General features: G+C 42.2%; 1 protein-coding gene across 9 annotated transcripts in view; it reads right to left on the bottom strand.

Moving 5' to 3' along the window:
* Positions 1 to 15227, bottom strand: part of kmt2cb (lysine (K)-specific methyltransferase 2Cb) — a 78538-nt gene that overhangs the window by 35749 nt on the left and 27562 nt on the right. For 6 of the 9 annotated variants that reach the window (XM_074651344.1, XM_074651345.1, XM_074651348.1 and 3 more), the window contains exons 11-17: positions 12613 to 12788; positions 12054 to 12427; positions 5906 to 5983; positions 4754 to 5472; positions 3399 to 3521; positions 1441 to 1557; positions 966 to 1070 (exon numbers count right to left, since the gene is read on the bottom strand). In XM_074651344.1, the coding sequence (XP_074507445.1) occupies positions 966 to 1070; positions 1441 to 1557; positions 3399 to 3521; positions 4754 to 5472; positions 5906 to 5983; positions 12054 to 12427; positions 12613 to 12788 (1692 nt within the window). The remainder of the gene's footprint in view (positions 1 to 965; positions 1071 to 1440; positions 1558 to 3398; positions 3522 to 4753; positions 5473 to 5905; positions 5984 to 12053; positions 12428 to 12612; positions 12789 to 15227) is intronic. The other 3 variants (XM_074651346.1, XM_074651350.1, XM_074651352.1) reach the window with 3 other exon arrangements.

Here is a 15227-nt window from a genome sequence, read left to right as displayed (position 1 = left end):
TGTCTGGTCACATAATGCCCCCCCAAGTGAAACTTTGCCGATCCTCAATCGGCTCTGCGGCACACATGCAGACCGGCGCCCGTCTCCCTCCATGCCGCTGCCAGGTGAGCGAGCGAAGATCCCCGGCAAAGGGGCACCGTTCTGCATGCACGCTCGCGTAGCAGAGCCCGCCAAAAACAGCAATACCTCTCCCTCGGTGAGGGAGAAGGCAGAAGAATTGGCAGCGATCCAGTAAATTGCGAAGCAGTCTGTTTCATTACTTTGTATTCATGTAATAAATATACAAATGTCAATTAGATGGTAATTTGCATGACAAATGATGCACAACAACAAAAATTTGGTTATAGTAATCATCCGCTTACAGTGATCAATTTGACCCGGACAGACGTGATCACTATAAGCGGTTTCCAATATACCTATTTACTGATTGAGTGAACCCTTTTTACCCACATTCACAGCTGAGAGCTCGACAGAACAGTCTCTTAAGCACTGATCGGTTTCACTTGAGCCATTGAGGGGTTGGTGCCTTGGTAGGCAGCACCTCGGCTGTATTGTTTAATTGTCTAGTCGCTGTATATGAATAGATATTCTCTAACAATACAGGATTTTAACCTCTGAATTACTAATTCTGCTCGACTGCTATTGCTCACTTCACAGTTACTGCTGTCTCTAAAACCTTGATGAATATTGGACAGTAGCTATAAGTCAGTTATTCTTTACAGAAATAAATTCAGTACAGGAACTTTGAAGGCAGAAAGTAAGAAACAATAACATTTTAATATGATCCTGTGTTACATAATCGACTGCATTTCCTGCAGGCAGTATCTCTCCTCAATTAATGATCTCCAGTGGGTCTTTAAGCACAGATTTAATGTCAGGCCATCTAAGTGAATAGAGAAATTAATGGATGAGGATTCAAAATGAAATACATCAGCAACACTCTTAAGTAATAAACAAACAAAAACCTGTTTTAGCGTGAAACTGTCATTGCTGGAGAATATGACCACTGTGTTATGCATGGCGTTCTCCTCCTCGTCCTTGACTGGGTATGGTGTTTCTATTGTGATGACCTGCAGATCAGTGATGAAAATACACAAATAAACAAACATGACATAGTGTGATGATGATGATGATGTAAGCAGTGTCATAATTTTCACGACACATAGTCATAAGAGTTAATATGATTCATTTAAGGATACACATAGTTACTATCAGCTATTACTATCTATTATTCACAAATGCTGAGTCATCATGGCCCTCAGGTAATGTGCAGTCTTTACCATAAAATTAAACCAGTAAACAGTTTACTCTGTCATTAACATCAATGCTGCTTACAATACAGCATCCACGTCTTCAGCTGCAGGGAAAACAAACACTGCTTTGCATATTGTGCAATATTTGCCGAAGATGTCAAGATGTCAGCCAGCTGACAGCACATACCCCAGGGTTCATGCCGGGACTCACTCCATTCTTGCCTCTGGCCCTGCCGCGTCCAGCTCTACCTGACAGACCAGCCCCTCTGGGCCTCCTCCTCCCGGGGAAGCCTGAGCCTCGACCCTGTGGAGGAAAGACAAAGAAAAGTCAGAAAATGTGCAGTACGAGGAGTGGATATAGACACATTGTAGGGGGAGCACAGGATAATGACATGATCTCCATCGTACAAACTGAAATGGGCAGACGCAAGCTCCACGTGTTTGCAAAAGTTTGTTTCTCTTTCACACACCCTGAATCGTTCCAAGCCATAGTTTGCTCAGTGGACAGACAAAGATTTCAAAGGAACCTTTCACCACTTTTAGGTCTGTATATATTCTGAATCCACAGGCTGCACAACAGGAAGAGCATTGATCATCCAGTTGTAGCAAGGTAAAGCCATTTTGTAGTGTTGGTTGTATGGATGCAAGCTGATGCTGCAAGTGCACCTTGGATCATAAGTGATTTACATTCAAGTATTTATGTTGGCATTGTTATGTCTTTGAAAAGATCTGTAAATTAAAAAAAAAAAAGGGGGTAAAGATTACATCAGAAATCTTAAAGGGAAACACCACCTAAATTAAGACTTCCAATATGTTATTTCCATGACCTAGTAAAGTTCAATCAATACTCGTGAACATGAGCTACTCTCTCTCAACCAGAGAAGTAAGTCTCAAACTTGTGCGGTCATAGGGTGTTAAGTCTGGAGCTGCTCCATGGACAATGAATGGGAGACTGTTTTTGTGACCCACAGAAGGTTTGTTTTCTTTTTAGACCCAAATGAGCTTTATTCTATTGTAGTGTTGTCAGTTGTGAAACAGAAAATGTTCCCATATACTCAGAACATTCCACTGGGTGCTCTCAGTGTCACCTATAACTTTCCCAACTCATTGTCTATGGAGCAGCTCCACACTTTTTACTTGATGACATCAGAAATTTGAGTTTTAGCACTCTAGTTTTTGGATTTGGGAGAGAGTTGTTCATGTTTACCAATATTTTTATGACTGTCTTAGACCATAGGAATAACAGGTATGAATTCAGAAAATGTGCGTAGTTCCCCTTTAATTTCTTAGATATTTTTACATCAAGAAAAAAAAAAATCAATCAACCTGATACTTGATTTTTGATGGAAATTACGGTTATTTGAGAGGTACACTACAATTTCAGCCAGACAGCCAGGAAGAGAGACTTGAGAAAAGGCCTCTCAGCTGTTGTTCTAGCAATGTGAGATCCACTGTGCCTTTGGCATATTTCCGACAGGAGGCCTCCCGTCAAACTTAAGTCTAACTGAATCTTCCAGCTCCTGCCCCTAAAACCCCTCCTCAGTTACCCCACCTCCTCAGACACCAATCCCAAACCGAAGACCCTCCCATCCACTGTGCCTCCATACAGACACACTGTTCAATGGTGTTTAACCTAGACTGAACCCCTACCACAGCAGACAAATTAACCCTCACCCCGGCCTTGCCAAGAGTAATGATTGTCACCATGGCAACCAACTGCGACAGACTTTTCACAAAGTCAAAATCAAAGAAGAAAAAAGTATATAAATAAATACTTTAACAGGTTTGAATAAGACGAAGGAGAGAGCACGGCTGACAAAGAGGAAACAGGACACATTCATTCGTAAAAATTATTAGCCAGATATTTAGACTGTGGAAGGCCTTGATCTATCAATTCAACAGCAAAGCCAGCAAAACCCATTTTCAATACAGCCATATCTTTCGGTTCTACTTCATAAAGTCATTAGCTTAGCGATTGGTCATTGAATCTCCTCTTCTCACTGTAAGGTGGTGGTGATTGTTAGGCTATGATATACATCTCAGTGACGTTCAGGAACACTCAGGGAGTGTGTGTCACGAGGGTAAACAGAGGGCTAACAGAGGGCAGCTGCTGCCCCGCCGTCTCTGGTGAGCCACAGTATTTACCACTCTGATGCTCCAGCCGGGGCTGCCAGAGGGATGCCTCGCCTTTGAGATGTCCCACCCCTCTAGCTGGTCTGGCGACCAGGACAAGGGGGAGCTCACACTGCTATGGGGGCTCCATGCACCCTAAGGTAAGGGGAGGGGGTGGGTGAGAGAGTGAGAGAGAGGGAGGGAGGAGGGCGACAAAATGCAGCAACTTAAAAACAAAGCCAGCGAAGAAACAAAAACATACAAAGATGTTAGAGAGATGTAGTGAGCTTCTAATGTAGCCGCTTGGGAACTACTCGGTACACATCCATCTATGCAGGGCTTAAGTATTAGAAAGCATCGGATGTGCCAAAACATGAACAGGTTATTAGGTTACGGCCTGTGTTAGAGCCAATCCTTAGAGTTTTCATGCATACAGGTTTCTAATAGAGTCTTTGTAAAGGCAAAACTGGAGAGCACAATTGTGTTAGTTGCATTTTACACAGCATAATTTGCCAGGGCATCATGGCACCATACAGCAAGAAAGAGGCCCTACATCCTCTCGTCATGACGACGGCGTGTGTTTGGCATGTTGACAAAACAAGGGGAATTGCGTCAGCACATGAGCGCATCGGACTAAAGAGAAGCAACATTCAAATTTCTGGAATAGATTTCCCCCAGGCCATGTGTAACAAATTAGTTTGAGCCATATAATGTTTATTTAAGAGATGGGATGTATCTGGGGGGAAAAAAACACATTTTGCTAACTCAATTAATCTATCCTTACCAGCATCATTCATAATATATTATAGCCATGGGTGTGATTCTATTCCCATTATTATTTGTCTGAGAGAGTCTACATGCAGCGTCTCTATTATAATCCATTTCTTTTAACGACACTGGGACACTAATATTAGGGGATTAAAAGTTTTTTCACAGTCACTTGTGGCCCACTGCAGTTGATGGTATAATAGGAGATAACTAGGACATGGAAATGGTAATGATCACTGAAATGTGGGACTTGATGAATGCTCATCCTGGGACAATAAGGTGGCACATGTTTGTGACGTGGACACAACAGAGTGAAATGAGGAAGAATATGGTGAAGACTCTGAAGAAAAGGTGTTTTAGCCATAGAAAGAAAAATATAAAAACATAACCGTATAAGCCGCTTCAACCAACCCAGTACCACCAAAACACCTTATCCACCTTCATAGAGTAGAACACTGAGGAGACTTGCACTCACATCATTTAGGAGTACACAAGGTAAGAGCATCAATATTAGCCAGGGGTGTATTACTTGGGCTGGGACAGCGAATGAGGCAGAACGAGCCTGTCAATGACACGGAAACAAAACAGTGGTCTTCTGTGACATGATAACAGGTTCCTACCTGTTTCACCCTTGGCCTCCCAGGAGAAAACTTCCTCTTAGTGATGGCTGGTTTTCCCATTCCAATCTTCGGGGTGAGTGGTATAAGGGTGGTGGTGGTTATTACACTGCTGTGGTCCAGTGAAGGTAGGATCTGTGTCTGAGACAGCTCTCTGGGAGATGCCCCTCGGCCCAGAGGGGAGGAGTGGCAAGGAGAGGCAACCATTTCCGCCAACCTTTCCACGGATGTCTTGAGTGGTTTCTCCTCTGAAGGCTGAAATGACAGACTGGGCTTGCTCTCCGGTGTAGTGTACATCTCCTCTGGTGTACTAGAGGCTGAGGGCGTATCAGTCTCTGCCAGGTTCCTGTGAAAAATGCCCTCCATCCTCTCCTTGTTAAGTTCTTCTGGAGCAGTTTCCAGGAATGAAGCCCTGACTACATCCATACTTGAAGGCTGGGGTAGTGAGACTTCCATTGGTTGGTCCGTGAAAGGTACTGATGCAGTACTTGGTTCTTTGGTGGTTGAGATGATGGCCTTAAAATCCTTTGTGCTGGGGTCGGCCATGCCCTGCTCGGGGCTGGCCTCTGTCTTTGCTGGTTTGATTTGTAACGTGGTATCCTGTGTCTGTAGTGTCTCCATAGAGAGCTGGGCTGGAAAAGACTCAGACTCCTGGCTGGGAGTCGCTGAAGACGCAGGACTCTCTGTAGCTGTAAGCTGGGCTCTTGCTGCTGGTTTTGTTTCTGTAGGAGGAAACACACGGTGGTCAGAAGAACATATTTGGGTAGAGGACAGAAGTGTAAACCAATCAAGTGTTATGCTAATATTGTCCAAGCATTTTAAAAGGTACAGTGTGTAGGATTTGGCGACATCTACTGGTGTGGTTGCAGATTGCAAACAACTGAAAACCCCTCCGCTCACTCCTCTCTTTCCAAGGCCGCGGTAACGTGAGCCGCCGAGTGCAAAACCATGGTAACGCTGTTCACCACGCTCAAAGGCCATCCTTACCATAATAACACTACTTTACCAACACAAACTTTACAACAACAATCACTGTTACATTAATGCAAATCAATACAAGGTTCCACAATGCAAATTAGACAATATCAAATTAGTGTGTGTGTGTGTGTGTGTGTGTGTGTGTGTGTGTGTGTGTGTGTGTGTGTGTGTACAAACCTAGTTTGAATTCTGTTAGGATTTTGTTGATAGAAGGTTCAGTAACCTGCTTCTCAACGTCTTCTCCCACTGAGACTTCTAAAAGAAAGAGGGTTCATTATCAAAAAGATTACATACAATGAAATGGATATTTATTCATCAATAGAGAGAACTAAAAGGCTGGAGAGACTGAACACATTAAAGATAAACTGGTAAGGGAATAAAAAAATAGTGGACCATGGGGAAATTCTGTGCTTGGCAGTCAAACTGGTTGAGAGAAAAGAAATATTTCTTCTTGCATCATGAGTCCGAAATTGCATACTATGCACTACCTACCCAATATATGTACTATCGTTCAACATACTTTTGTGTGGATAAACAGTAGTATGTATCTTTTTGGACGCACTGAGCAGTAATTTACATTTCACTTCCTGAGAGCCTCCTTGCCGGTTGGAGATGCGTAACCATGGTAACCTGTGCCAAATTCATGTGACCAAAATGACGGTTTGTGAGAATCAAAGTCTGAATTAATTTAAAATATATTACGCCTAGTAAAGTGAAATCTTATACTTAAACACTTAAATTGAAGTGTTATTGACGTTACCGAGCTGTCCGTCAACGTCTGTTATGAATTACCGCATTGCATTGTGGGATGTTTATGCCGCCGTAGTGTCCCGTGTTGCATACTGTAATATTTCACCGGAAATAGTATGCAATTCATGTACTATTGGTTTCATACTATGGTTTCGGACATCCTAAACAGTTCTCACATACTGTTTTAGAGTGCTAAATAGCATGTTAGTGTGGAATTTCGGACGCAACCTATGTGAATGACATAAGCTGACCGGAAGTAAACGTGGACCCAAGCTGTTGCCTAGCAATGCAATTCCATTGAAACCGATGTGACTCTTCTCCCTATAGTAAAACCACTGAAGGACTAAAATCTCAACCTGCAGATCATCAATTATCTCTTGAGCCAATAAATGGAAAAGAGAATTCTATACGGCTCGAGATCAGCATCAGTAAAGGTTATACATTATATATGGATATAACATTAATTTCACTGCTCGGATTTAATGTTGCAGTAGCCTTGAAAAGGATGTGACAGAAGTGTTACTGAAAAGGAGTGGCTTTCGAGTAACAAGCAGTCACAATGAGGCAAGCCTTTATACGCTTCCTACGGTGTTTTAGTATTAATCTAGTGTCTCCTATCCTCTCTCTTCATTTGGTTTTGTAGCATCTCCTATCCCCTCTCTCCATTTGGTTTTGTATTAAAGACATCAATGCATTTGACTAGTCTGGCATGAATAGAACTAGTCATTCCTGGCTATCAGGCATCCACACACCGAGCCAATATTCTGCCAGACAGCCTCTGACCGTACAGATAGCCCAGTCTTAACGAGGCACCCACCATTTCAATCCACAAGTTCCCATGTCACACTGATCCTGACACACGCATGCACCTGCTAAGCATCTCTGCCAGGGAAGGGAGTAACCATGACAACCAACATCCCAGGGTCTGTGTGCTCTGGGCTCATGACTGTGCAGCTTGCAGGTGCTCATCCGGTGCCGATGCCAGAAAGTCAATTAGGAGATGGGCCTCCAACCATCTCCAGCCTTCAACTATTGACCAAGCCGAACACACATTCTCATTCATATTAACGCCCTGCTTCCTACATCGTCTACAGTGAATAAGGTAATGGCTAAGATAAATACGCGGCTTTGATTAATGCAGCAGAGGCCTTAAGTCGGGTCTAACTTGCAGTCACAGAATGGATCTAACAGCATCTGTCAGTTGAGTCACGGTAAGCCTGCTGTTAAACCCTGAGTGGTGGAGAATCCTGGCAGGTGATAAACAGCTCTGGTTAATGACTTTAATTACATTACATGTGCGCGCGGTTGGCAGCGTAGTCATGATCTCACATAACAAAGCCATAGGTAAAACAAGTCTGCAAATATATAAGTAAATTTCAGCACATTATTGAAATAAAATTCCCTCTTACTTGGGGCAGGAATATCAAGCACACTGCAAAAAATAAGATAACATTTTAACCATTTGTCTAATAGGGCTGGGACGATTCACCTATCTCCCGATTAGATACTCTCAAGATACTTGGGTGCCAATTCAATTACGATTAAAACTTTTTTAACACTAGACCATAGGAAAAAGTTGAATCATACACTTCAAGGGACTTTTACTTTGGAAAATATCTTAATTAATACAGTAAAAAGGTTTAATTTTCAGCATGCGTGTAGTCAGAGAAGTCCTGAAGTCAAATATATCAGTCATTGTCAGGGATTATTTATTAAGACATTTCCCTCACAAATTAGGGGTGTTTCTTTTAATTTATAAGGGACATGTAATGTTTTATACTTCTGGTGAATATAATCCAATCAATCTTATTTCTATATATGTATTTAGTATATACAGTTCATTTTGTTAACACCTTATTTTGAAAACTGGACGTAGTCACACGTGTATATACTTCCGCTAACTTCGCCAAGTGCGTAGCTAGCTCTCCCATTAGCTCTGTTCTCTTTATACATTCATGGTCTCCTCCGTCGGGGCCGTTGGAACGCATTTAACATAAATGTCAGTATATGGGTGCGCTACAGTTGTAGCGTCGGCTGATTTGACCACGGAGATGCGAGTGACGGCTGGCTTGACCGCACGTTACCGCAAGACGATACGTTTCCTGTCCGTGTCAGAGTTAGCATGCAGCTTTGCCAGGAAAAGCAGAGCTAGACATCATGGCTAATGTGTGAAACCCAAAGTGTTTCCATACTTTACTGTATGTGTAGTGTTTACCACGTTGGATTTAAAATGTGAGGGTGCAGGTCGTTTCCACACAGACCAATCCGCCATTTCTGCTTTGTCGTTTCGGCTGCGGTTTGTTTTGGTTGACGGATATGGAACGGATATGACATTACGTTACTCAGACTACAACAATAAAAGCTGTAACTTCCTTCTACCTCTGCATAGACTCAAATGAAGCAAATGTATCGATTCTGGTATTAAAAACAAATATTTAAAAATCGTAAAATAAAAATCGCGATACATAGGTGAATCGATTTTTTTTCCCACCCCTATTGTCTAATAGTCTTCAACCCAAAATCCCAAATGATATATCTCCTAGGGGTTAGAGAGCATTATGACACGTGGATTGAAAAAACAGGTGAAACTTGAGTCTTATTTTGTGGTGCTTAAGATAAACCTCCTAAAGCTTCTCTTGTCACAGTTGGGGGGAAGCATCGCCTTGTGAGCTAAATCCAACGATGAGGCAGTTCATGACCACAGGAAAAGGCTAGTGAAAGGAGAGCACATGTATGCAGAGCAGCGTAAGCAAGCTGTGTGAGCAGTCATGAATGAGCCAGCGTAGCTCCAAGGCAGGTTTGCAGACAGGGGGCTCTAATATCATCACCATCATGCTACTCCTATCCATTCTCTCCTGCCAGTGGAGTCTCCAGTCTAGACATTGTGGGCAGCATAGCTAGCTACCACTGGCATCCCCAGCTCACCGTTAATTTGCTTGATACTCCACTCCACTGCTGGCAAAACTCACATGGAGTGGAGACGCAGCCCTGAGCTTCACGCAGACAGACACCAGCATCAGGTAACTCAAAGTGTAGGGACAGCTTGCACCACAGTGAATCACGGATGTTGGAAAGGAAAGGTTTTAATAGTGCTTCTTCTACTAACTGTAGCTAGATAAGCTCATATGCCCAAAAAACCTTTGGGTTAAAGTTCGAGTCACATCCCAAGTCTCCACATTGGTTCTGACTTTAAAACAATATGGCTATTTCAAGACATTTCACTGTATGTTATATCCTATTTAGTTACTGTCTTGGGGGCCGTGTCCAGCAAAGTGTTTGTTTCCCAGCTGAAAGCGCTTGAGAGTGTTTTGGAGGCGCAGCGTTTTTTCAGATGAGACGCTTTGGTGGCTTTAGGTTGCTATGATACGGAATATCCGTGGAAGTAAACATGACGGCACAAGGTAGAATGCTTGCTCCACAGATATGGCTTGCTCTGGATGAAGGGAAGGCTGAAGCACTTAGGGAGAGAGGACGGACCCGCCGGTCATGTGGGTTCATGAGATTTTGTGGCCGAGGAAACATCTCGGCGAGTACGATCGTTTGGTTCAGATTCAGATCAACTTTATTATCCTACATAGGGAAATTAATTTGGTCCAGTGCTCCAGACATGAGGACAACATAAAGTCCATAGTAAAAATAATAAAAGTAATAGCATAATACTGGGGCTGTCAAAGTTAACACGATAATAACACGTCAGCGCAAATTTGTTTTAATGCCACTAATATGTTTAACGCATTAACAAAAATCAATGTTCCAGAGGTTGTACCGGGCTCGGTTTTAAAGCTAGAGTGAAGATACTGGCATCATATGAAACTAGAAGTAAACCTAAGGAATCCATTGGTACCAACCGCTAAATTCTGGCGAGGAAAAACTGTCGGACATTTTCCAAAGGGTCCTATGGGTACCCAACAAGTCTCCTCTTTACAGACATGCCCACTTTATGATAATCACATGCAGTTTTGGGGCAAGTCAAAGTCAAGTCAGCACACTGACAGCTGTTGTTGCCTGTTGGGCTTGAGTTTGCCATTTTATGATTTGAGCCTATTTTTTATGCTAAATGCAGTACCTGTGAGGGTTTCTGGACAATATTTATCATTGTTTTGTGTTGTCAATATTCCAATAATAATATGTTTGTTTGAATAAAGCAAGCATATTTGCCCACTTCCATGTTGATAAGAGTATTAAATACTTGACAAATCTCCCTTCAAGGTACATTTTGAACAGATAAAAAATGTGCGATTAATTTGCTATTGGCTATGGACAATCATACGATTAAATATTTTAATCGATTGACAGCCCTACATAATATACACAATATGACCACAACATATCCATTATAAGACACATTTGATAACATCTTTGTGGTGGGCTATTTGTCCCGCCCCTCCTCCACTGTAATTACACAGCTGGTTCAAAAGGGACAGTGGCGAGCGTAGCGTTTTACCCAAAGTTGAACATTTAAAGCACACGGCGCAGAATACACGTTCGGTGCCTTGTCGCGCCATAGCGTAAATATGTAGCGCACCCATTGCAATGCATTAAAAGAAATATGCTGGCCTCAGGAAAAACGCCTTGGTGGACACGGCCCCTTAGGGTATGAAACCACAATTAAACAACAGAGTTCTTCTGTTCAGCCCGAGGTCTTTGACAACCTCGAATCCAATGACTGATGGCACAACAGCTTGTTGTGCTTTGATTTTTTGTCACACACACCTGTTGCTGGCAAGCGAGCACACAGCGGTATGACAGACATCAGACATGGTCACAGTGCCTCCACAACCTCTCCCTCTGTTAAGTAGTATTAACAAGTCTCTCTAGTCTGAGGGTAATAGCGCGAACTGCAAGTCAAATGTAAAGATGATCTGTAGGACTGTGAGTAGCCAACTCAAGTGCCCATCTCTGCCTCAAGTGGCACTGTGTAGTTTCACTTAGCTATGCATTAAAGAGAAATTAAAAAAAATAAGCACTCTCAAGTATCAATTTCTCATTTACATTGACTGGAAGCACAAGTCACAGGCCCAGGAGACAGGAGGGAGAAACAAAGAACTTCTAACTTTCAAAACACAGAGTTACAAAGACAAAGGAGTGGCTTTAATCAGTCGCTAGTAGGACACCATCTGGTTATTGGGGGAGTCCTCAGAAAATCCTCTACATAAAAAGAGGGAGTGCTTCTCTCTGGTCTTAGTCCAAACAACTCTCAATCCTTTCATCTGCAACAACTGCGCCTTTCAAAACTTCATCAGTGCTGACACTAAAGCCCACTTTCGTGTTGCATGGCCAAAAACTTTCAACTGCTTCTGCATGGCTAGAGGCTGAGTGAATGAACCCTCAACTACAAAGATCCTCTTTCATTTTCAGTCGTATAACCTGGTGCTTGTGTGTACGATTTTGTATAATCAAAAGAGTTACATTCCTTGGCTTGTCCTTGCGATAACAAGACATGATTAACATGCTGATAAAACAGATTAGATTCTCAGTGGGGACACTTGGGCATTGAGGAAAATAAAGACTTCAAGATTTAAAGATAACACATGGAAAGAGATCAGAGCGCTTATCTTCCTGTGTTTAATCTAACCTTTCTGGAACAAAGACCCACCAGGCTCCTGGGCCGACGTGGCCAGCTTCTCCTCCTGGACGGTAGCCTGAACAGGCTCTGGATCTGAGTGCAATGGAACAGCAAGTAATTCCGGTTTGGGGTCATTGTGCATTTCAGGAGGCCGCTGAGTGCCAGGTTCTAGGTCCGTGTGCTTTTGAGCCAGCTGTAGACCAGTCTCAGAGTCTGTGTGCATGGAGGCTGGCTGAGGGCTGAGCTCTGGGCCGGTGTCCATATCCTCTGCCTGTAGCGCCTGCTCTGCAGCAGGAGGCTTGCAGTTGGAACAAACATAGTCCTCTCTGGGGTGGATCTCTGCTTGGCCTGAGTTCTGACGCTCGCACTCCAGGTGTAGCCATCTGAAAGGAGTGCAAAGGAATTTTAATGGATTGTTCGACAGGGATCTCTGTGAAATCCTAAAATGTGACATATTTATTACTGTGGTTTTCCCAGTGTTACCAGGGAACATAAAATTGCCACAGGAATAAAAAAAAAAAAAAAAAGAGTGTTGCATTTGAACTAGGTATAAACAAATGTTCCTTACCTCTTACAAGTCTGGCAGAAGAGTAAGTCTTTGTGATGCTCAGGGTCCAGGATGCAGGCACACATAGAACAGCACAGAGCAGGGTCCTGGTTTTGGACGCAGTTCTCACACAGCAGGCTGGTGTGGTGCCACTGCCCGCTTGTTCGTGTTCCACATTGGATGCACACTCTGCAACTCTGAGGAAAAAAAGGAGGCCCTCTTAGTGATATGACATTGAAAGCCTTTCAGACTCAACACGGTAAGAATACAGTGCTTCTGCTGTATAGACCTTTTCAAACTTGACAACATAAACATTCTAAATGGGCTCCTTTGTATTTCCGGTTGCAATGTGTGTTAATGGAGTAGCTGACAGGAAGTAAACCTTGTACCAAAGCTGTTGCCCTAGCAACAGAATGGCAATGAGAAAGGTCTACAGATTTGGTACTTGAGTCATGGGATGGGAAACAAGCATGGAACCTGTCCATGCCCACAGCGAATAAGAGTATATAGTGGGTAGAATTGGAGTATATATGATTAAAAAAAGTTATTTTATTTTTATATAACGGTCACCATATCCTGACAGAAGTGCATGAGACAGGTAATCTGAAAAAAAGCATGCGCCTCTGTGTCCTCCGGTGTCCTCCGGTGCTCCTAATGGCATCTGCAAGATTTCACAGACCGGAGGAAAACAACCAATCAGAGCCAAGCTGGAGCCTGCCGTCTCTGAGCAGCTGTCAATCACTCACAAACTCTGATCAAACGGTCAAACTAGGCAAATAATAGTGTACTGTTTAGCTGTAAAATTAGAAAGTTTGTGACCCGGCAGCCATGTTGAGATAAATTGAGGAAATATCCAGCACAGCCCACCAGCCGTAGCAAACTTTCTCATTTAACAGGTAAACAGTACACTATAAGATGTTTCTGAAAACGTTTGAGGCAAGAAATAGGCATTACAGTAACAGAATATTGATTCATATTTGTTCAGCGCTGCCTAGTTTGACCATTTGATCAGAGTTCGCAAGTGATTGACAGCTGCCTCCGTTGAATTAACAGCCAATAGAAATGCTCTCTCTCTGAAATGACTTGTGATTAGCCAAAGTCTCCTGTCACAGGCTAGGTTTTTTAAAGCCTGAAAACAGAGCCACGAGGAGGTAAGAAGTCATGAGAAATCTAGTTATCCCTCAGAACACTTGAATTACAATATGCTGAAAGGTTGTTATGGAATTTTTTGCCCAATGATGGCAAAAAAAATCATGCCTACTGCAGGTTTTTAAGCCCTGATGAAATGAATTTACAAGGCAGTTTTCTAATCAGACGGATCATTTAGACTAACCAGATTTTAATAAATGCCAAAAGGAATACAACTTTTAAAACATTGGCATCAAGTTAATCAGGTTCTGGCTACATGGCTGCAACATACTGCCAAGTAGTGTTACACTTGAAATCAAAGCAAGCTGCCAATAATCAAAATATGGAGCACATCTATGAACTTTTTATTTCTTGCTTCGTCTTAAACATTTTTAACTGGATCAGTATCTGCTATATAAAGCCCATCGTATTTTCTATCTTTTATTTTCTGGGTACAAAAGTCCCACTGCTTCTCAAAAATTACTGCGACAGAGAGCTCCGTGTTTTGAGTGACAGAACCACAGAGTGGCACAAGCAAATATATAGCAGCCAGCACTTCTGATGAAATATCCACACTGACGATATGCACCATTTAAAACAGTATTTGGATTTCAGTATTTTGCTCATGCTGGGAATGGAGAGAGGCTGCCCAAAGTTTGACAAAACCTTCATGCCACAACTGTACAGACACTTCTTTTCACACACAAAACATCTTAAGACGGTATAAAATATAGGGCTGTCCAAGTTAACTCAATAATAACGCCTTAACGCAAATTTGTTTTAACGCCACTAATTTCTTTAACGCATTAACGCAATCGATCTTCTGGAGGTTGTACCGGGCTCAGTTTTAGAGCTAGAGTGAAGATACTGGCATCATATGAAACTAGAAAGCCATGTCACATCATATGAAACTAGAAAGCCATGTCATACTAGCTTGTCGGGAAGGAGGCTAAATAACGCTCCAAACTTACGCTAGATTTTGGTGAGGAAAAACTGCCTGGCCATTTTCAAAGGGGTCCCTTGACCTCTGACCTCTTGATTTGTGAATGAACATGGGTTCTATGGGTACCCACGAGTCTCCCCTTTACAGACATGCCCACTTTATGATAATCACATGCAGTTTTTGGCAAGTCATAATCAAGTCAGCACACTGACACACTGACAGCTGTTGTTGCCTGTTGGGCTTGTGTTTGTTATGTTATGATTTGAGCATATTGTTTTATGCTAAATGCAGTACCTGTGAGGGTTTCTGCACAATATTTGTCATTGTTTTGTGTTGTCAATTGATTTCCAATAATAATTGATCGCGATTAATCATGGACAATTATATATAAATAAATAAAATATTATATATATATATATATAATAATAAATATTTAATCAATTAATGGCCCAAATAAAATATTAAAGGAGAAAAAAAATTAAAGGAAATCTTTGGTGTTATTAAAATTATTTTCAAATAAAATTAAATAGGTTTATAAAATATTAGACAAAACTAATATTGAACA

This window comes from Sebastes fasciatus, chromosome 11 (assembly GCF_043250625.1).
Source record: "Sebastes fasciatus isolate fSebFas1 chromosome 11, fSebFas1.pri, whole genome shotgun sequence".
Taxonomy (NCBI): Eukaryota; Metazoa; Chordata; class Actinopteri; order Perciformes; family Sebastidae; genus Sebastes; species Sebastes fasciatus.
This window is presented reverse-complemented; position numbering and strand designations above follow the sequence as displayed.